Here is a 23,402-nt window from a genome sequence, read left to right on the forward strand (position 1 = left end):
TATAATATGCTATGGGCTCCTTCAATAAAATCAGTATATCATAGTTGAACCAAATATATTCATTGTGCCTTGCTTTTTTGACTTTTACCTGCAAAACATAATTATATAAATATTACCGGCATTTAAAATTGAAAATGCAACACAATGGTATACAAAAACGACTTTAACAAATACAAAAGCATTGTGGTAAAAAAACTTAGGATATCTGACAACAATTCTGTATGGTTTAAAAAAAAGCAAGTGTTGGCAAATATGCTTGATAAAAATTTGTTGGATAAGAACTATGACATTTGCGTAGAATAATTGCGTAAATGATTGGGTGTATATTATATTTACATTTGTATGGATCAATTAACTGTTTTGAAGATACTCATTTCCCTCTTCAAAAAACAACACTTTTCTAAAGAATCGCTACACGTGATAAATTGTATCTCATATTTATCTTTCCAACTCAAGGGATGATAACAGAGGAATGAGAGTTGTGGCTTCGGTCTTCATCAAGCTGCAAATGTGACCAGTAAATAGTGCTTCCGTACTTATGCAGTATGATTTTTTTTTTAAATATCCGTAAACAGTTTTTTCTTTTCTTTGAAAATAAAATTCCTTGTAGAATCAGTTCTATTCATTATATCGAACTAAATGTTGTCTTTTGAAATTGCAATAACTTGTTATTCTTCTTTATGTAATCACTCGTATTATCAGAGCGTTTGTATTATAAGATGAAGTACGGAAAAAATCAGGGGTTTGCAACCGTCATAATGTAAACTTGAAGACAACACTTTGGCAAAAGACACCACCGAAAAGACAACAACAGTTAATAAACCAATATACAAACACACAAGAGTAGCGATAAACCTTTCAGCTGCTAGCTTTTTCTTCCTGTAAACAACAAGAGACAACAGAAACTTTATACAAACTGTTAAAACCGTAACACCTTTATTAAGATATACTAAAAATTACAAACTTCAACTTCATACTTTATTTTGCCGTGTAACTTTATTGATTTGAGCATCACTGGTGGGTTTTTTGTAGACTAAACGTCGGGTCTGGCCTACACACATTTTAACCGGGTACTTAGTAATTTTAATAAATTTAATTAAACAAACATGCCGGAACATAACAAAATTCATATTATCAGTCCTGATAATCACAAACATGATCTACAAATGCAAGAACACCACAAACATGATCTACAAAGGCAGGGACATCACACACATGATTTAAACAGGCAAAAAATATCACAAACTTCTAACGCCGTACCTACATTATTAACAACACACCTTTCTTAAAGCGCAGTTTCCAATACAGTAATGCTATAAATCGCTCTTGCATATTTGACCCAAGATTAATATCCATAAGAATAGTTCAGTCTGGTCTAATTTATTTATATCATTTCGTGTATTAGTATATATTTTTTTATATTAGATGAAACGCCAGTATACAAAGTCACTAGCGTATAGCAATAGTTTGCAGCCAACTATGATTTCGGTATGTTGATTCGTCAGATTTTTTGTTTCGTTGAATTTGAATCGAATATTCATTTCCCTACAAAATATTGAAAATAGCACGTGCTTTTCAACATGGGATATGCCACGTACCTTGCATCAAAATTATATATAATCTGAAAATAAATGGGGTGACATTCTTTCGGTTTGCTTATCAAAGTCTTTGATAATACTTTTTTCGATTTAAAGTATCTAAATGATCTAAAGTTATATTATATACACAATAAGACTTGAACATACGTAATTGGCAAGTCAAGTACAGTTTTATACTATATTATACTTTATTTAAAGAAACGTTTGATTGATGTATTAATGACATTTACTTGCGATATGTAGTATACTTTGAAGTCAACATACTAGCGGGTGCTGTGTATCCAGATGTAATTATTATGATCACAAATAAGTGATCGCAACTATGATTATAGACCTCTAAACTTTGACAAGCATATACACATTTGTAGAGAATCTAACTACGGTTTATGCATTTGTAATTTACTATAATAAGAGTTTGACATCTCCCTATTTTTAATTATATAGCATATGAAAAAAGACTGAAATCTTTAATCACAAATATCTTTTTTATTCTGTTTCAGATTTTATTTGAAATACTACAGAAGGTAACCGAAAGACTTACAGAGATTTTATGTTTGATGAAATAAAACAGTTTACCTTCAGCAATATGGTTGGTGCAGTTTGTATGGTTAAATTAAGTGATATTTTAATTTTTTTTGTTAAAGTTTCCTTAATTCTACCGTTCAAACAGTTTTTAAAATGAAACTTTTTTTACTGTAAACACAGACAAAATTGACAATCAGATATTTGAATTCCGTATATTTTTTTTATTTTGCCTTGAATTGATTAAAAAATATTTTCCAAAGCCTTGTCCTCAACAATTTACCCGACGGTCAAAGGGCAGATAACTCAGCGATGTATTCTCATGTATACAAAACTTACACATATTCAATATAATTGAAACTAAACAACAAATGTTTTAGTTTTTTGTTTCAAATGTTCAAATAATTTATATAAAATTTTCATTTGCTTAAAATAATGTACTTTTATTCAGGGAGGAAGACGATAAGTCATAAGTCGAAAATAAACATTGCAAACAACAACTAGATTATAACAACAACATGAAATCTGGAATAATCTAGATTAGCACCAAGAATTGAAATCAATAAATGCAAATTCATTAGGAGAGCACAGTCCTATATAATTTTGCTATTGAAAAGTAACTAATCTTTTATTTTAAAAAAGTAAACACTCTGGAGACAATATTTTATCAACTTATAGCTTTTGTGAATAACCAGGGCATGCAGCCTATATATAAACATCTCAAGGATCATATGAGGTCTATATGATTAAACTAGGACAAGGTCTTCGTTCTATTTCGATGTTTTTCCACGAACTTCTCTAACATTTCCGAAAATCGTGAATTCTATGTCACGTTGACATCTGTCTGTTAAATTGATTGAAGTTTTCTGTCTCCTCCCTGTTGTACATACGTTCGCGGAAAGTTTAATTCCATTCTCCGAAAATTAAACCCAAAATATGCTTCTTGCCAATTTTTAAGTGCAATTGCAATTAAATCTCAAATATGATTATATAGTTAGTTGATGAGAAAATAATATACAAGAGTAATAAAAATACATTCACTATGAAATAAGTATTTATATCTATTTATATCTGCCCCCGACCAAATACCATACGAGCTAAATGAACCTTATATATACTATCACAATATATAAAGTTAAATTTAGATCAGTATATGGCCGTGTATTATATCTGTCTTCAATTTAACAATGTGAAGATTGTAACCAATGGATGAAAATGGATGCTAATAAAACTTTTCGCAAAAGTGTGAACGAACTATCAGAATATGCATATGGCTATAATAACGAGACAGAACGGCGTTGTTCCAAATGTGCAAACCAGCAAAAAATTAACATTATTATATTCTGTATTTTGTTTGTAGTAATAAGTGTAAACGCTGTCTTAGCTGTGAATCAAATTACAGATGCACATAGACTACAAACGTTACAGAATACAATTGACATACTGAAGAGCCAGGTTAAAGAGATCAGACTGAGGCAAGATGAGGTTGATGTCGAGGATGGAGATAATCAGGTCGGGTATATATTTAATTTTACTTTAGGATTTATAATGTTTCTAACGTTAGAGGCTTTTTTTTACAGATTTTCAGTAACCGAGTAAATAGTGATAGCACGCATTAATTGAAGCTTTCGTTTTCTTAGCAGGAGAAACATCTGGTCTCCCATTTTTTGAAAATCCTAGGTCTCAAAAAGTTCTATGTTACAAGATTTGAATATCGGTATACTACAATCGGATTTATTTTTATCTGCATTATTTCATATAAAAAAATATACCAACGAATTGTCAAAGTCACGAAACAATTTTCTTAAATGGTACAAGGGAATTACATAATTGTTTCAAAACAATAACATCTTTCAAACACATACAACACAAGCTGTTAAGTAAAAAAGGAAAAATTGTATTAGGTTATTATAAAATTCACCCATTAAATGCAGTCTAATTGTAACTTTTGGTTAATATGGACATGTTTTATGTGATGAATTGGTTTTGTGTTCAGCTATTCGTTTGGTATTTTTCAAATTAAATTTAAAATCAAACCCGTCACCTCATGTATCGACAAAGCATATTTCTGGTTATATTTTGTCATTTTTTTCCGAAATCCTGTTTCTTGCTTAAAACTAAAACGCGACGTTTGAAAAAGTACACAGATAGATCTCAAATTGATACACAAGAACACAGATAAAATCAGAAAAAAACAAGATTAAAACAAATTGAAAAACTAGAAGTGAAAAATTGAGTAGATACAAAACATTAAAAATCAACAATTTTGAATATTACAACAAAAATACATATGTTATATATTACATAAATAATTTGTCAACGATTTAGATGCTAAACAGTTGTGTAGACTGCAAATAAATCAGTCAAATTGTTCATTTTTTCTAACAATATATTGGTTCGCTTTTTTTGCAAACCGCATTAAGACTTTCTGTCTGTATCATATATTATATGCCGTTTCAATATGAGTCATTGATAATATCCATTGTCTTTTAATTCCATAAAAACTCAGTTGTGTATAAGAAAGCACATCATGAGCACATGTCATTTGGTAAAAGACAAAGTCAAACTAACCCGATTTCTTTCTTCATTCTTATTAATCAGGACCTAGATGGAGCCACCAGAAAAGTAGAGAAGAAGCTGGCATTTTATTTGGTTTCGCGATATTGTAAAGATAATGACAGTTCAAAGGTTCAGTACCATTTTGACTGCATTTCTCCTTGAAATGTAGTATACTACTGATAACGTGTATTATGCTGTATATTTTGATACAACTTAAAATCTTATTTTAAGGGAATACCAATTCTGTAGTCCCGTGTTGGGCATGAGCACCTGCGATTACTCCCAGTTTAAACGTGTTTCGTGTTGTTGGTCTTTAGTTTCATGAATATCTGTCCTGCGCACCTGATATTACTTCGTTTTTGCTGGTTCATGTTGCACAGTCTTTCGTTATCATTTGTACCTTTTGTGAACATCTTTGTCCTGAACACCTGCTTTCAACCACAGTGTTAGCTGGTTTTGTGATGCCTAGACTAAATTATCTATGCAGCTTTTGTGAACCTCTTTGTACTTTTCACCTGCGATTACTCACAGTTTAAGCGGGTTCGTGTAGCTTATCTATTGAGCATTTTTTAACCTCTTTGTCTTTTTGGTGTTTTCAATTATGGTCATTGTGTTATCGGTTTCTCTTTGCGTTAAAAGAGGGACGAAAGATACCAGAGGGACAGTCAAACTAGTAAATCGAAAATAAACTGACAACGCCATGGCTAAAAATGTAAACGACAAACAGACAAACAATAGTATAAATGACACAACATATAAAACTAAAGAATAAGTAACAAGAACCTCACCAAAATAAAGGCAACAGTAGTATACCGCTGTTCAAAAATCGTAAATATATTGACAAAAAACAAAATCGGGGAAACAAACTAAAACTGAGGGAATTAAAAGCATTAAATATAAGAGGAGAACAACGACACAACATTTAAATGTAACACACATAGCAACAGACTAAGACAAAATCCGACGAGAATAACCAATATAACATCAAAACCAAATACATGAATTTGGGATAGAAAAGTACCGTGACACGTCTTATAGTAATGTGAATTCACACTCAAATATAGGAGAAAACAAACGACACAACGGAAACACAACGTAAAAATGTTACACACACAGAAACGAACTATGATATAACAATGGCCATTTTCCTGACTTGGTACAGGACATTTTTAAAGGAAAAAAATGGTGGGTTGAACCTGGTTTTGTGGAAACTGGGAGTAATCTAAGGAGCTCCGGAAGAGTAAGCAGAGTCTGCTCCACATGTGGCACCCGTCGTGTTGCTCATGTTAACAAATCTGGTAAATAGTCTATTTTGGTATTCACATTCATGAGAGGGAAGTTATAGGTTTTAAATGTCTCTTTTCATTATCTCCATCTTTTTAGACGCATCTAGAAATCCAAAATATATTTCGATTGAGGACACTACTTTACTACAAAAATACGATTTCAATTTTTTATACGATGTTTCTCAATTTATAGCTACAAGTATACTATTAATTACATCAGTGGTTCCAAATGGTACAGTTGATATCATTTGTAGATTTGACTGACCATTATTGAATATGTGTGCACATCATATCGTGTATATGTTTCACTGATTGTAACTTTTGACTGACCATTATTGAATATGTGTGCACATCATATCGTGTATATGTTTCACTGATTGTAACTTTTGACTGACCATTATTGAATATGTGTGCACATCATATCGTGTATATGTTTCACTGATTGTAACTTTTGACCTAATTTTATTTGCAATAGCTTATAAAAGTATCCACTACAAATTGAATTCATGGCATCACGGCACTTATGAACCGTTTAAAAGTTGTATATGGATTTCAGATGGCAAGAGGACGTTGATATTATGAAAGCAAAAAGAGGAACATGCTAGGTGTCATTTTTTACATATACAATTTTTCAATGAAATTGGCCAATGTTTAGGTGTCTCAAAAACATCTCCTTTTTTCGTATAAAAGACAGTGCTCCTTATAATTGACCCATATTGAAACTGCATACAATATGTGATGCAGCCGAAAATTAAGAATGCGGTTTTCAAAGGTTATGATCACATTTAAGGAAAGAAAAATTAGTATGGTATCCAAAAACGTGCAAAGCGATTAATTTAAATTTACTCTTTAAAACCTTCTTTCAGAACTGAGTTCATAAGAACTTACTTGTCAGCAGCAATCGCTCATCAAGGAAATTACAATAAGGTGGCGACGAATGGTTTTAAAAACAGATACAGTACACATTCAACTAATATATTTTATTCTTGTTATTAACTGTCTACAACATAGATTGTATTGTTGTTTTGTTTAGTAAATCCAAACTCTGTATTACTTTTGAAGATCACGTCTTACTTTTTAAAATCTTCAATGAAGAATTTAACTCACCCAAAAATTATAATTATTTGTGCTTACAAAATGTAAACGTTTTAGAATGATCTGTTTAAATTTAATATAAAACAATAATTTAATTTTTGATGTAACGCGTCTTCTGATTGGCTGACATTATTTTGTTATGAGCCCATAGACCAAATTTAGTCATGTGACGGTGACGTCATCAACGTTTTTTCATATTTTTCTACGGTTTAAAATGGAAATTAGAATTAAATTATAAGAAATGACTTCAATATTTTTTCTGTCTATTCGAAATAACATAAAAAATTTGATGCACACTGTTAAATAACCCGCTACGCGCGTTATTCAGTGTGCACCAATTTTTTTATGTTATTTCTTCATAGACAGAAAAAAATATTACAGTCATTCCTTAAATACCTCTGTTGGTGGACTGTTAGTCCCCAGTGATCAGGCCATTAGTCAGATCCTCTTGTTTCAGCAGAAACGGACACATAGTGTTACCTAAATTTGCCGTTATAAAACTTACAAAATTATTCTAATTAAGCGATATCTCTTTTACGCATTCATAGCCTGACTTTTTCTATACGTTATGGTCATTTAGATGTTTATGCTCTTCGGATATTTAAAATTTTTTTCATTACAAAATTCAGATTTTTCACATATTTTGCCCTCAGGCATCATATTGTCAAAATGCGTAACTTGTGCAGACAAATTGGTACCGTTTATTTTTGTTTGATTTGCATTTAAAAACTTAAAAGCTTATTCCTTTTTTAATAGCATCATTCGATTATTAACAGTAGTATTAAAATCATTATTATCTATATGTTTATTAGTTTTTGCAATAATTAATTGATTAGTAAATTTTTATAAATAATCATCTTGACATAACCTTTCTTGGTTATATTCCTTTTTATTTATACAACAATCTTCAGTAAAACATAACAGTTTGCAATCGACTGAAACAGATGATTCCATTCCTGATTAAAATAATGAAAAAGTTGTTTTTTTTTAAAGTTTATTTGAATATCATAAATATTTAGCTTTTGGATTTTTTTTTATAATTTAACCTTTGGCAAAATTATGCCATTAAAATATTTAACACTAAACCTCTCATTCAACAGAATTTATATTTAAAAAAAAATCTATATAATTACTAAGGTCATATTTCCGAGACTTCCGGAAAATATATAATACATGTCAACAACCTAAGACAATTTGTGCTTCATCATTTCTTCCTAATTATATTTTATAAAATAAGTGCTAAATAATTGACGTCATTTATACATACAAATTGATCAGGTAATAAAAAAAATACTACCTTTTAAATTGTTTCATATTATTCCAAACACATGCAAATATGTGAGTTAAACAAATTTTAGCTGAAACCCAAATTATTAATGTTAATACGTCATTAGCATGACAACTTGGATATTTTATAACATTGTAAAAATAGAAAAAAAAATCATTCTGAAAAAAGATACTAAAGGTACTAGGATTCTAATTAGTGACGCAAACTTATAGGCAAATAACAGTGTACTTCATTGTCAAATCAGAACACAATTAAATCATTTAAGATTATAATAAAGTTTGCAATAAAATGTCTCTATTATATGTTTTTTTAATATAATATTTGTTGTAAATGAAGTCTAACATATATCTATTTCAAGATCAATTTTTCAAATTTACAAACAGATTTTTTTCTTTAGTCTGATATAATGCAATAAATTTTGTCATAGTATAAACCTATTAGTTTTCCTTCTTAAAACAAAACTGTTTCTGGTAACATAGCCTTATCATTTATTTTAAATAGACATAAATTCAAATATTTTATGAAATATACACAGCTCGAGTAAAAAATATCCTAATTAATATTTGATCAAATATGAAGCTCACATACACGTATTTTCTTGTATATTTTATGCTAGAAACTTATTTCTTTTTAATATTGATAAAGAAGAAATGAATTCAACTGTTTTAAATTCAATTATAACAACACATCATAGATGTTTCTACAAGGTTTTCTTAATTTATTTTGACTTGACAAAGTTATTTTTTTTTCTAATTTTTAGGTTGACATTTTAGACACATTTCCCTTTCAAATAAATCCGTTTGCTGGAGATCAAAGTAGAGAAAAAAGAAACACAAACTCCAAACCTTGTAATGATGATCCAAACTGCAAGAAAAGGACACGGAGGCAGCAGGGTCGACGGAAGAAAAAGAAGAAGGTATGTACTACATCACTAATAAACCAACAGCAGGTCGTTGTCTATCATATTCGACTGAAAGATCCAATATTTTCTATATTTTTGTCAACAAAAAATCATATAAATTTGAAATTACGTTATGCTTAAAATCCTACATTAAATATGCTTACCCCTACGATATATACGTAAATGATATTACGATTAAATATACAATTTAACTTCCTCATTTCGTTTCAGATACTAAGAAATGTAGTGAGATTACATTGAAAAATTCGACGAAAACATCCTTCTTTGATAAACATTCTCATTTTATGAAAATTATTATTTCAATCATATCAATTGATATCCTAATGGTTCAATTGGTAGATATTTTAAAATATACTTTCAATTTATCCTTTTGCAAAAAAAAACATTTGGATTACAAAAAAATAATTTATATATTTTCTGTTTATTCAACTTATTATATAATATTTATCTAAGGTCCAAGGATTATGATTTAATAAGCCAGACTATCGTTTCGTCTACATAAAACTCATCATTCAGATTAAAATCGTTAGAAAGCCAAAACAAGTAAAAAATTGAAGAGCATTGCAGACCCAAATTCCAAAAAGGTGCGATTTTAAACTTTATAAAAATTAATTTATTAGGTGATTGTGAAAAAATAAGACTTAAACTTGATCTTAAGACGAAAATCGTATTCTAACTTTCTGCAACCCTTTTTGTCCAATTTTTGTGTATATTCTTGACAAATTGAAGCCAGCCTGACATGATACGTTTTGAATAAGGAAAGGGCATTTATCAGGTTTACATCTTTATGCATTACACAGCTTTAAACAATCGGATTATCAAATATAGTTGGAAATAAGTAAAATAAGAAAATACTATACTCCGAGGAAAACCCAAAACGGAAAGTTCCTCATTAAATGGCAAAATCAAAAGCTCAAACACATCAAACGAATGGATAATAACTGTGGTATTCCAAACTTAGTACAGGCATTGTAGAAAATGGTGGATTGAACCTGGTTTTATAGCTAGCTAAACCTCTCACTTAGAACCTATTGTTATACCAAATGCCAGTTACATCGGATTTATTTATTTTCAACAATACTTTACATAGGTTTATATATATATATTCTACAGCAAGTCTATTCAATTAACCAACAAAAAAGTGTTAATAAGTATTGTGTGTTCATAAATACCAAAAAAAAAACGATGAATATCCATGAATATTTTAAAATTCTAATACCACTCCAAAATTATTACGTATAAACAATCTACTAAAAAAAAAATCTTTCAGATAACAAGGCATATATAACACGAGAAACATTTGCACAAGGGCATCAAAAAGTAGCTTTTTCATACATAATAAACCAAAAATAGACTGCTGTTGAGAGTCTGTCAGTATAGTTGCTTCAAGATATTTTATATAAAGATGGTTATGTAGATAAAATATTCGCTAAAGACATACACCTGAATTGTTCGTTGCAGGAGTTCAAACAAACTCCCCAACTATTGTAGTTTTTACTGGTGTAATTATATTACATTGTTCCCATACATCTGAATCGTTTCATGAGCTTAAACAGCGACGCCACCCATTTAAAATATCACAGGAGAGATGAACTAACATCAACCCCATATTATTTTTGTACATGCTATGATATAACACTTACACAGCAAGTTCCAAACATCTACTGAGGGGATTTTAGATCAACCCCACACAATTTAATCATAAACGGTTATATGCTGTTATATAAAAAATATATCGCAACCATAACATGGTATGAAATAACACAAACCAAACAAAATCCCAATCATTAGAGGAAATGATGTTGCATCAATCTCACACATTTTAACTATAACAATATATCCCCCTAGAATTCAGTCATTAAAGGCATGACTGTTAATGTGTTGACCGAAACCCTGCACGAAATTTTCATCAAATTAAACGATAAACAAATGAAACAATTTAAACAATATTCGCAACGAGCTCATCCAATATCATGACTGACTTCACGGACCTTTCCCAAATAGATGAATTAAAAGAACTACTAGAATTATGCTTTTGTTTGTATCTTCTGTTTTAATTTGGTAAATTATTTCGAAAACAACAACTAAGGCTAGTTCATTATCAAAGTTTAAATCATACCATCATAATCCGTATCACGCATTAAACTTGTTTCAGTATACATGTGTATATTTCCGATGCAAAGAATCAATATTGATACAAAAATATCACAAATTTTCATTTATTGTATTTTTTTTATTTTTGTAAATCTTATTTTGGATTTCTTTTTTCTTGGTTTTCCTTGTTTTCGTATTTTTGATCTGGTATATTTCTGGTTTAATTATGTAAAACTGATACAGAAAAGCAACACATCTTAATAAAGTACAACTATAATAGTTAGTTGGTAGTTAGTATTAGATAATAGAGGGACGAAAGATACCAGAGGGAGAGTCAAACTCATAGATTGAAAGTAAACTGACAACGCCATGGCTAAAAAATCAAACGACAAACAGACAAATAATAGTACAACAGACACAATATATAAAAACGAAAGACCCAACAAATAACTTGGGTTCATCTCATGTGTTCCGGAAGGCTAATCCGATGCTGCTCCACATGTGGCATCCGTCGTGTTGCTCATTTTGTCCATTCGTTTTTGATGTGTTTTGTCACTTGATTTTGCCATGTGATTATAGACTTTCCGATTAGATTTTCCTCTGAGTTCAGTATTTTTGTGATTTTACTTTTTATTACAAACTCAGTAAATAGTTTAATTCGGCAGGTCACATTCGTGGTAAAAGGGGGAAGTTGATTGTAGATTCGACATAAGGAACATATTCGATATCATCTGTGAAACGGAATAATCGTAACTGTCAACCAACTCGTGGTGGCGTCCGTAAAGTTTACGAAGGGATGATTTCAACTTCACCATTTAGAACTCTTGATTTAATAGCTTCTTTGTGAGCAGCAACCCTCTATCAAGGAAATCATGATAGGAATTATAAGCCGGGGAATATCGTATCAATTTGGAGATATAGATCCGTATGCAAGCGCGTTGAAATGTTGCTACATGGAAATGGAAAGTTCACAATCGGGAAGCTGACATCATCTCTTTTTTCGCAAAGTTTTTTTTCAACCGACCCTCATAGTCAATTTCTAGATAGAAGATATGACACAGAATTATCTGTATCTGTTGTATCCGTTATTTCTAGTTTAATGGGTTAGATGCGTTGAACATAGTCATCAAATTTTGATTTATTTAGTCAGAGAACAAGTAAAGATAAAGGATATCGCTAACTTATTATATTTCTTTCTAACAAATTCCTGTATAAAGACAATAACAATCAAAACCAAGGAGTAAACAAGGACTCATAAAACCAAAGGACATTTACATCAACAGTTATAAATAATAAATAAGAAACAACACGAACTCCACTAAAAACCGGGAGTGAAAGCAGGTGCTCCGGAAGGGTAAGCATTTCCTGCACCGTATACAGTACCCTTCGTGTTATTTCTTTGTTTCAGTTCGGTAATAATGGAAGGTTATTATGACTGAGGAAGATAAAGTCAGCTTCGAAATAACAAAGAAACAGGTCGACAAGAAGGGCACAATTGGTACCCATTAGAATGCCGACAGTGTTGAAAAACACGTCCTCCAAACGTAACAAATATGTTGTCAATCATGAAATCAAGCATCTTGATGATGTTGGTTTCAGAGAATTTCTTTTATGAATCAGAGTTATTATTTACAAAGAAGGATGTGTCCCTCCCCCAGACAAGTTACTTGTATTTACGTTTGCCATTCTTTTTTATGAAACAAAGCAATACTAACTCTTTCAATTTAAAGTCTTCAAAATAATTTCATTTCGTTATGTCAAAATCAAATATTTTTATAGACTTGATACATATAATTCTACGGCCAAATATAACAAACGAAATCTCTGACCTACAATTCACACTAAAATATGATTCGAAAGCTAGCCAATAATTATAGTATTTCACAATAGCCATATAAAATAAAGAAAATTTAAAAAAAAAAAACGACATGTTTGCGTTTGTTGAAAGTACTTACCTGTGTTGTACTAACTAGTCGTAAATTAAACATTTGCAGCATTAGATAAATTAAGTTTTAATAGTGCTGATACCAGTTGAATTAAGTGGTATAGCAATCATAAAACAATAGTTTATTTTGAAATGAACTGAACTTCTCATTCTTCATTTTTGTTATTATCCATCTTATGTATTGTTTTTTATGTTACAGATTTTAACTATATGTTTAGCCAACGGCATATTTTCAAAAGTACAAAATCTTATAAAAAGTAAATTTATAAAATTAATGAAAAGTGTGAAAAACTCGTCACAAATGTTAAAGATAAACAACCTCATTTATTTGTAAATATCAAACCGCCCATTAGACTTATTACAAACAAGCTTAAGTTCAGTCTTTCTTATAGCTATTGAAATTTAATTTAAACTTCCGTTGATAATTTGGTCACAAAAACTGGGTTAAATATATATTTTGTTTACCTTTGTCAATTGTGTTCTCTCTAATTATGGTTCATGTATTAACCTTCACCTAGCTCTTGGAGACCTTATCAAATGCAATATTTATATTCAGTTTTAACAGAAACTAGACCAAAACGTTTCAAATACAGAAGTGCAGTAAAAACGTCAAACAAAAATCATAAGAATAATAAACTCATCCAAGATATCAAAATTATAATCTCTTACGCTAAAAGTAATATAACAAAAAATACCAATCTCCTAGAAAAATTTAAAACAGAAAGTCCATCATAACATTGCAAAATCCTATGCTCAAACACATTAAAATAATGGATAGCAGCTGTCATAGTCCAGTTTTGTTGCATGCATTTCCTTATGCTAAAAATACGTTTTTTCCTCAATTATAGGGGACCTGTCACTCAGGAATATCATATCAAAACTTTCACATTATGTATTCGTTTTGAAGGACCATTTGTTATGATAATAAATGAATTGTGAATACGAATATTGATAGTGATATCGCCATAAAAACATTAATGTTACTATGTATATTAATTCCATCGATACTTTAAATTAAACCCTTTCTTTTTTAAACACCGTCGGCAAACATTTTGTACTGAGAAGTCTACAAACATTAAAGACTTAGATACTCTCTGTAGATCTGACCTTGATTTTATAAATATTTATAGACGGTTTTAATGGAACTGTATAAGGAATATTGAACTTGTGTATTTGAATTAATGTGTACAAATAAAACTAGATTGTACCCTTTTGAAGGATTGGATAATGATTATCCAATCACATTAGCTTCCTTGTTGAGGTCAAAGGTTATACCAAAATTTGATAATCCATATCATAATTTGAAAATAGATCAATAATATACCCGGTGCATTTATACCCGTTTACGGGTAGTTTGTTTTGACATGCCATGTTAACTTATCATGATAGGTATTAAGTAGAACATAAATGAGTTGGCACAATTTGATATGGATATTCTATTTGAACCGTAAATTTTGACAATAATCGAAATGTCTATGTCATGAAGTTTACAAACTAACAAACACCCAATTTTCTAAAGGTCAGCATTTTCAGGTAGTCAGATGGAAAATTTTGAAGGGTAGAAGAACGTCTCATTTTCATAATATAATCATATCGAATATAAATATTTAACTCAATCTATTTATGTTTAGCTAACTATAAAACTAGGTTCAATCCACCATTTTCTACATCAGAAAATGCCTGTACCAAGTCAAAAAGATGACAGTTGTTGTCTATTCGTTTGATGTGTTTGAGCTTTGATTTTGCCATTTGATAAGGGACTTCCGTTTTGACTTTTTTTTTAGTTCAGTATTATTTTGTGATTTTCTTTTTTCCATACTTGTATTTATTAAGTAATTGGGAGTGTAGATAGGAAGAAATATGTTGTTGTCCTCACGGGGAACAACATAATGATGTTTAAACTTTTGGTCTCAACATTAAGTTTTTTAACAACATTAAAAGTTCCATTTTTATTGCACTGTTATTACCTTTTCTATATGTTTCTCTTATAGAACCATAAGATTGTGTTTTATTGCCCCTTTGTTTACTATTTTTGTCTTCCTAGGACAATGATATTAGAAGATTACTTTAAAATGTATACCCAATGATATACTATCTTTGTAAAGGATAACTCTGATTCAAGATTACTTTAAAATATATACCCATTGATATACTGTCTATGTTGAAAAACCAATTAATTAGCCATTATATATATACAGTGATTATCATTACATTAAAACTAATGTTCTTCCCTATTTTGTACTTAAACGATAACCCGTTATATTGATATTGAATGACAAATAACTGTTGTTTAGAATCTATCAGAATCCTGTTTAATCCTCAACAGTATAATTCAACTTCTCTTTCCAATTCAGATCTATTTTAAATCGTTTTCAAAATTCAACTTTTTATAACGTTGAATCTGTTTTTACAAATTTACTTAGAACTAAATAATTCCGAAAAAAATAATAATATGATATTTTGAATATACTTACAAGTACCTCTACTCTGAGATGGTGTTCATGATCTAAACTTATTAACCGAAATAACAGGCTACTTATATGTATAAATATTTATAAATCAGACTTCATAAAAACTATATATACATCACAAAAATTCCAGAAACCTATATTTAGAATTATTATGCATATATTACCGTTACTATGAAAGGGAAGCAATATAGATTCAAGGTAGATAATAGTTGACGCGGCCATGAACGTTCAATGTTCCGTTGATTATCATAGCTTTGTTTTTCTTTTCCTTTTAATTATTCTTAATCACATAACAGACACATGTTTATATTGCTGCTTATATAAACATAACAATTGAAAATGCATATTTTTAAAACCTTTCCTAACGAAAAAAGTTGATTTAAGCGCTATCCGTGAGGCTTTACTATGAAATTGTATATTCACCATTTTCATCTGCATTCTTTAAAAATAAGCACGATACCTCAAAATCTTTATGTATTGATATACTTGTCAAATGAAATCCATCGCATAAAAGCATTTTGAAAAATGACAATGCCAACGTTTGTAAAACGTATAGAATTTAAAATAACTTGAATATACTAAGATGGATTTATTTTTGACGAGTTCCATATTTTACTGTTCAACCTTTGTCACACTTGACAGCTAATTTCACAAAAGTAAGCAATATTTTTAGTTTTTATTATAAATTTTTGATTTTTGATATCAGTCTAGTCGGTAATACATTTATCTAATATAGTAATTTTGTTCATAATGTGGCCGTTAGTTTTCTCGTGTGAATAGTTTTACATTTGTAATTTCGAGGCCTTTTATAGCTGACTTTGTGGTATGGGCTTGCTCATTGTTGAAGGCCCTACGGTTAACTATAGTTACTTATATTTGTGTCATTTGGGCCGTTGCGGAGAGTTGTCTCATTGGCAATCATACCACATCTTCTTTTTTTATATTATGCTCAAATTACAGATATCTTGTAGGAACGATATATACACATAGAAGGCACTGGTGGCGAAGCTTACCCAAAGGGTAAATGTAATAAATTATATTCTGTGTTTATCATTTAATCACACTTTGGGTAACGTTTGTCATCAGATCTTCTCTGTGTACAAACGAGATTTAGTTTAGTTCATTAAATTATATCATCATAAAGAAGATAACAGTAGTATGTCGCTGTTCACAACCTTTTCCTGGTGCTTATGATAAAATTCATATAAAAGCATATGAAATCATGTATGTAGAATAATTTATTTTCATTGTAGGATTCTTTTGTACACATAGAAGGATATGGTGGCCAACATTCCCCTGAGGGTAATCATAATATCCATTTTCCATGCTTCTCCTTTTAACTATTTGCTTTGCAGAATGAGATTTAAAGCAGGCTTGCCATACAACTAGCAAGTTAGAATGAAATAAAATGCGCTGGTAATCCCTGTTTTAATAAGTAAATGTTCAATTGTTACATGTTATCTCTAAATAACGAAAAGAGTTGTTTTTGTTAATCAAGGCCACGTATCAGGTGCATCAAGTTTAACTATGATAAATTTAGGTAATGGGGTCACATAAAGTATATTTGTTTATGGGTATCGGCCGCACAGAGTTTTGTAGCTTCCCATATTCTTTTCAACAATCAATACGAACCATTTGAAATCAAACATCAAATAGATAATATTTCTTTAAAAAGAAAAAATATAAAATACGGATGAAACTGCATGACCACGAATATTAGTAGGAACATTATAAGAATTTTGAGTCAAACGCCTAAATATCTAGTTATTTTTCTTTTTCAACTTATCATGCTAATCATGTATTACTTAGTGCCTGAAACTTAAACATTTGAAATTTCTATCTGATTTCTGGTGGGTTTTTTTTCACAAGAAAATTAATTGGAAGCAATTTTCAATTTAAAAACTTAATGCATAGCTTTTATTTGGTTATGATAAAATAAAAAGCATATCTTTACCGAAAACGAACCTAAAGTAATTTTAATACTTTGGTAAAAATAAAATGGACAAAATTAATTCATATTAAAACAATGTATTCGATTTTAATCTAACTTGCTAGTTACATTTTGTATTTTTCAATTTGCACATAGGGAACACGCTTATGACGCATTCTGTCAGGAGTCATAAAATAACATGTTAATATATTAATAGAAGATTATCTGCGCTTGAAACAAAACTAAAAGATTTTAAAAAGCTAACTTTACACGTTTTGCTAACAAAAGTAATTTTGTAATTGTTGAATTCTGCAATTATTTTTTTTGTTGTTTCAAGCGTCGATTTATTTTAATTAGAGGCGTACATGAAGACATGATAAATAGTTGCCATTTTGTTGTAGTCACCTACATTAGTGGCAGTTCAATATGAAGGCCGAAGAGGTGAACAATACACTCTACCGCATGGTAATTGTCGTTATATTATATTGTTCTTGTTCTGTAACAAATTCACAGGTTTAGGTCCAGTAATTGTCGTTATATCATATTGTGCTGTAATAAACTCACAAGTCTTAGGTCAAGTCAGAAATTACCGCTTCGTGTAAATAAGAGACAATATTCAAATCACACCAAATGAGAGACAAATACGAGGACACTCAGATGGACCTTTAATGAACAAGGTCAACATGATAGGCGTTTTCTGATATTCCTGTATCACCGCCATGTAAACTAAGACTCAGTCACGATAGGTAATAGGACACAATCAGTAAATTTACAGACAAAACAACTAATCTTATATCTCAAGATCGCAGATTGCAAAAAAACCTCTTTCATGAAATGAGACAAAAGTACTGATCACTGTCTATAACTTCCATAGACTTCCATAGAACATTTTTTATGACAGAAAAAATTACTACAACAAGCTCAAATATATATGAATAAAACCTATCTAGTTAGGTTCAAGTTATTGTAGTAAACTCAGAATGTATCTGTGCGTACCAAACATTTTTGTAAGCCTTTGACATTGAGTTAAAAAGAATATTTTAATGCATGTGTTCTGACTTTCCTTTGGCATGTCATAATCAGGACTTAAAATTTAGGTCTTTGAGTATATCAAACCCTGTTAGGCCATATTTCCTCTCATTATGAAATTTGTTTTATTTTCATAAAATTTTCAAAATATATATTTATTGAGTGTTAAAAGAGTGTGATTTTTTTTAAATGTAAGAATTAATTTTTCATCATATTAAAAACTATTTGAATTAAAGCATGATCGTTATGAAAATATAGGATAGTTGTCTTTTTCGGAATCATATTTAACATACTCGAACAAAGAAGAGCGGCCTAGTATAAGTAACAAACGTGTCTCGTGTTTGAACAAAGAATATAGTTGATGGAAGTGTGCATTTATTTTGTATAGAATGATGTGTATAGGTCAAGATGCTTTTACTTTATAACCGTATAAATGCAATTCCGTTTAATTTTGCTTCAGGATGTTGGCGTTTGTAAATGATATATATTTTTTTCCTTATAAATGCATCAATACTCTATTTCTCTACATTTAAATAATAACAATTAGCATATTTCTAGTAGAACAATTAATTTGTGTATGACAAAAATTATAAACAATTTTTTAATTCATCTTTCTAGCTGCATCCATAATTATTTTTAATATCCAATAACAAAATAGCTATTAAAATAAGGAAGATCAGATTATTTTTTTTTAAATTTGTTCCCCTGGTTTGCACGCTGCTTTGTTCGGATTTCGTCTATTTTCATGATTATGAGGTTTTTGTTTTTAATTTTGCACAAGATGAATAATTGCACTTCATTATTAACCGTTTACAATGTTTTCAGATAATTTTGCAGGAGTATTTCACAAATGGCAATTAGCTAACTGGATAAAATGGGAAAGAAAAGGCGGTAAAAAAAGTCTTTTTACTAAAAGAGGTGGATTTGTCTTGAATCTTCAGACGGGAGAACTCACTATTGAAAACAAGGGACTATATTTTTTGTATTCGCAGGTTAGCCCTTATGCAAAACAATTACATTAACATTGAGAGAATGAAATGCAAAACTTTGAACTAGAATCAGTACTCAGTAATAGTTTGCACACCTATAAATGCGAAATAAACATAACAAATTGTTCTCCTGATATCACCCAAAGTAGCGTATGAAAAAATAATATTAATTGTATTTTTATCAGGAGCTCCTGATTGATTTATAGAGCTAACTGTTTGTTCTAAGTTTCTCAAGTATTAACAAATCTAAGTAATCATTATCTGGCAGGGTACTTATATCCGAGATAACGTGCAGTGTAACAGCAACAATGTCGCCTAAAAACGTTGTATACAAAATTCACAACCAAAAACAAAATATAGAATGCATACCACACAAAACATTAATTTTAATGCACAATATGTAAGCGGTATTCAAAACTAAATATTGAATGGATGTAAAATAGATTTCGAAATTTAAATGTATATAAACATTTGTATCATGCATTTTCTGTGAAAAATAATTTGCAATTAAAAATTGTCACAAAATACCAAAGAGATTCCAGGACATTCTAAAAACAACACCACGGAATTCATTCGATAATATATGTATTGCATTTAAAACAATAAACAAATATAATAATTCATTTCATTTTCAATTTAGATAACCCTAATGGGACATGGAAATCAGTCGTACAGCATTGAAAAGAACAAAAAAGAGAAAATAGCGAGTTGTTATTTCTTTAGAGACACATCAAATACTGACGACCACAATTATCTTAAAAGATACACTTCCTGTTCTACTATGGGACTATTTCAGTTTGATAAAAGGGATACCATACGATTGCGTCATGATCAGAGGGAAGGGGTAATGGCTTACTTTGAACCCAATGCGTCCTTCTTTGGACTTATCAAACTTAAGTAAGCAATATTTAGTACACAATCGTTCCTAATTAACAAACGGATACAAAAGAAGGATTGGTTTTGCATTAGAGCTTTGATAAATAGCAAAATGTACTAAGTCATGATTATGAGAGAAATTCTTCTGAGTCGTTTAAGTTTGTTTTACACTGAATATCAAGTTTGAAATAACTGATCTTATACTAACTTAATTACAAATTAACGTTCACAATGTATGTGCACTATGCTCGACGATAATCTAGAACAGTTGCAAATACGTAAAAGCTTTAGACCTTTCTTTTTTGTGACATCTTATATGTTTTGAGTGCAATATGTATGTCAATTAATACAGAAACGACTTGTTACTAACTTTTGATATTCAAAACCCAAACTCAAATCGATTTGTCTGAATATTATCCTGCAATGCTTTGTTGATGTTGTGAAAAATAGACGGTTAAGTGTTTCACATCATTCTCATCTTATTGTTTCCTTATTGTTGTTGTGATCAATGCAAAGTTTGAATATGGTGTATATATTGGTAAATGTAAAATATGTAAATATGTACTATAACCTTGTTTAATGTAGATTGTAATAAAACTCTTATAAATATGCAAATGCAAAAATAAATAAATGCAATGTAGTATTATGTTTTATTTTTATATTTTCTAACAAATTTTGACATTACATGTAACATTTGAAAATATATCACGATTTTGTAAAAGGCTGTATTATTTGGATGTTTTTATTTGGTTCTAGAGGAATATTAAATATTCTGTTAATTATATTTATAAACTATTTCTGAGTAAGAAAAAGAATATTTTCTGCTATTGAAATTCAACCTTGCTTCGTACTTTACTGATACAATTTGTCGGTTTGTTTTTTGCATTAAGGTTACGCTCACAGTATCAAGTTTGAAAATGTGTTTATATTTATCAAATAAGACAATGCATAGACTATGAATATGTACTTGAAAAACTTAATACAACCAGTTAACGCCCGTTTCCTAGAATTTAATAGACAATTGAGTACAAGTCTGTTTTAGCTAATCGATTAACAAAATCTAACATATAATTGTTCAAGGTTAGTAGAAACATGAACATACAACAACCCCAGAGTGCGTCGAATGCGTAGACATTATGTCTTTGCAAGCTTCTTTTGACCCTGTTAGTCCAAACTATGTGCCAATTTTCATTTCCTTATTCACACTGGGGGTAATTCTTTTGAAAACTTCACTGTGCAGATTTGGTTATTTTGGATTTTTAAAAACTTTTACATCATATAGCCAAGGTTGTATTAGGGGGGGGGGGTAATGCGTACTTAACTCTAATATTTCGTTTGCCTGTAATGTATGGATGTATGGTGTATTGTGTGATGTAATTTACTTTGTTAGGACCTCTTTGTTTTTGGAGGATTCAGGTTTTGTTTATTGAATTGTCAAGTAGTTGTTTTCTCGTTACTGTGGACATTTTTAATAGAATTTCAGAATGAAGACGGGAAATTTGTCAAAGAGAAAAAACGGACTAAACCGCAGATATCACCCATAAACATAGCACAGGTACACAAGAGGACAAGTGGAAGAACCTAATTGATATGATGTTTGAATGATATATCTTTTTAAGCTTATTTTAAACTTCAACAATGCCTAGAGTCATAAAATCATTTGTCTGAACTCTAATGCATATGTACAAACTATAAACATACACTTTCGCCTATTTTGATGTATAACCGTGAGTTATGTGGAATGTTGTCAACTATAAACAATTTGTAAGAGAAAAACACATCTTGGGAAAAATTAAAATAACAAAAATATCGCAATCCGAGGAAAATTCAAAACGGAAAGTCCGTAATTTAATGGAAAAGCTCAAACGGGTCAAAGCAATGGGTAACAACTGTCATATGAAAATGTTTATTTGAAAGATACATCTGAAAAATCCTATACAAAATTAATGAGATATATACTTATGGTAAACAGAAAAGCAAGGTAGTTTGCTACTATGTCTAAATTAGGGAGATTTCCGCTATATACTGTTCATTCTTATTGGCTATGTTGAAATAAGCTTACATGTTAAAGAAATTAAAAAAAGTTTATTATATAATGCATATAACAAATAATAACATCTAAAAACAACACAACGTTTTTCAATTAAAAATTAAGATTTTACTTAAAAAACTAGACTAACCAAACTTAAATACTAATGTTTGTCAATTATGAAATATGGGTAAGGATAAATTATCAGAAGTTTTCTAAATTATTGGAAAGGATTTAGGAAAATACTCTTGCACCAGAGATAAACTGTTGACTTAATTTTCAATTAAAAACAATATTGGTAAAAGAAGTATTTTGAATTCATATAATTTAAAAATAGGAAAGCATTGTGCGAGATCAGTATAAGTGCCATTATTACCCGTAATATAAATACGGACAACTTCGTAAAAACACATCATAGATAGATCACAACGGTTATGCACACAATGCATGTTGCAAAAGTTTACGATGTAGAACATTTTTTATTCGAATTATGTATTCATATGTTTCCTTTATAATATTTTGAGAAAAGAGGGACGAAAGATAACAGAGGGACAGTCAAACTTATAAATCGGAAATAAACTGACAATGGCCATGGCTAAAAATGAAAAAGGCAAACACACAAACAATAGTACACAGTTATTAAAGGTATTAGGATTATAATTTAGTACGCCAGACGCGCGTTTCGTCTACATAAGACATATCAGTGACGCTCATTTCAAAATAGTTATAAAGCCAAACAAGTACAAAGTTGAAGAGCATTGAGGACACA

The 23,402-nt window shown here is 30.0% G+C and overlaps 1 protein-coding gene and 1 long non-coding RNA gene across 24 annotated transcripts in view; one reads left to right on the plus strand and one right to left on the minus strand.

Annotated features, from left to right (window-relative positions):
* LOC143066917 (uncharacterized) overlaps window positions 1–21,244 on the plus strand; it is a 33,519-nt gene extending 12,275 nt beyond the window's left edge. For 4 of the 23 annotated variants that reach the window (XR_012975779.1, XR_012975780.1, XR_012975781.1 and 1 more), the window contains 7 exons: window positions 1,426–1,488; window positions 2,099–2,187; window positions 3,481–3,632; window positions 9,109–9,264; window positions 17,034–17,082; window positions 19,565–19,731; window positions 20,369–21,244. Coding sequence is in view for 13 of the 23 variants with exons in the window: in XM_076239765.1 (XP_076095880.1) it covers window positions 3,330–3,632; window positions 4,722–4,808; window positions 9,109–9,264; window positions 18,112–18,175; window positions 19,565–19,731; window positions 20,369–20,629 (1,038 nt within the window). In the remaining 10 variants the exon portion in view is untranslated. Of the gene's footprint in view, window positions 1–444; window positions 525–1,425; window positions 1,489–1,846; window positions 2,188–2,267; window positions 3,633–4,721; window positions 4,809–9,108; window positions 9,265–16,751; window positions 16,801–17,031; window positions 17,083–18,111; window positions 18,176–19,564; window positions 19,732–20,368 lie in introns of those variants that run through there. The other 19 variants (XR_012975788.1, XR_012975786.1, XR_012975787.1 and 16 more) reach the window with 19 other exon arrangements.
* Window positions 9,192–15,889, minus strand: LOC143066922 (uncharacterized). Its single transcript, XR_012975796.1, has 2 exons — window positions 15,784–15,889; window positions 9,192–9,318 (listed from the first exon to the last, which is right to left on the minus strand). It is a non-coding gene; the product is annotated as an uncharacterized LOC143066922 (long non-coding RNA).
* Window positions 21,245–23,402: the final 2,158 nt, after the last annotated feature.

The sequence above is a fragment of the Mytilus galloprovincialis genome, chromosome 3 (genome assembly GCF_965363235.1).
Source record: "Mytilus galloprovincialis chromosome 3, xbMytGall1.hap1.1, whole genome shotgun sequence".
NCBI classification, from domain to species: domain Eukaryota; kingdom Metazoa; phylum Mollusca; class Bivalvia; order Mytilida; family Mytilidae; genus Mytilus; species Mytilus galloprovincialis.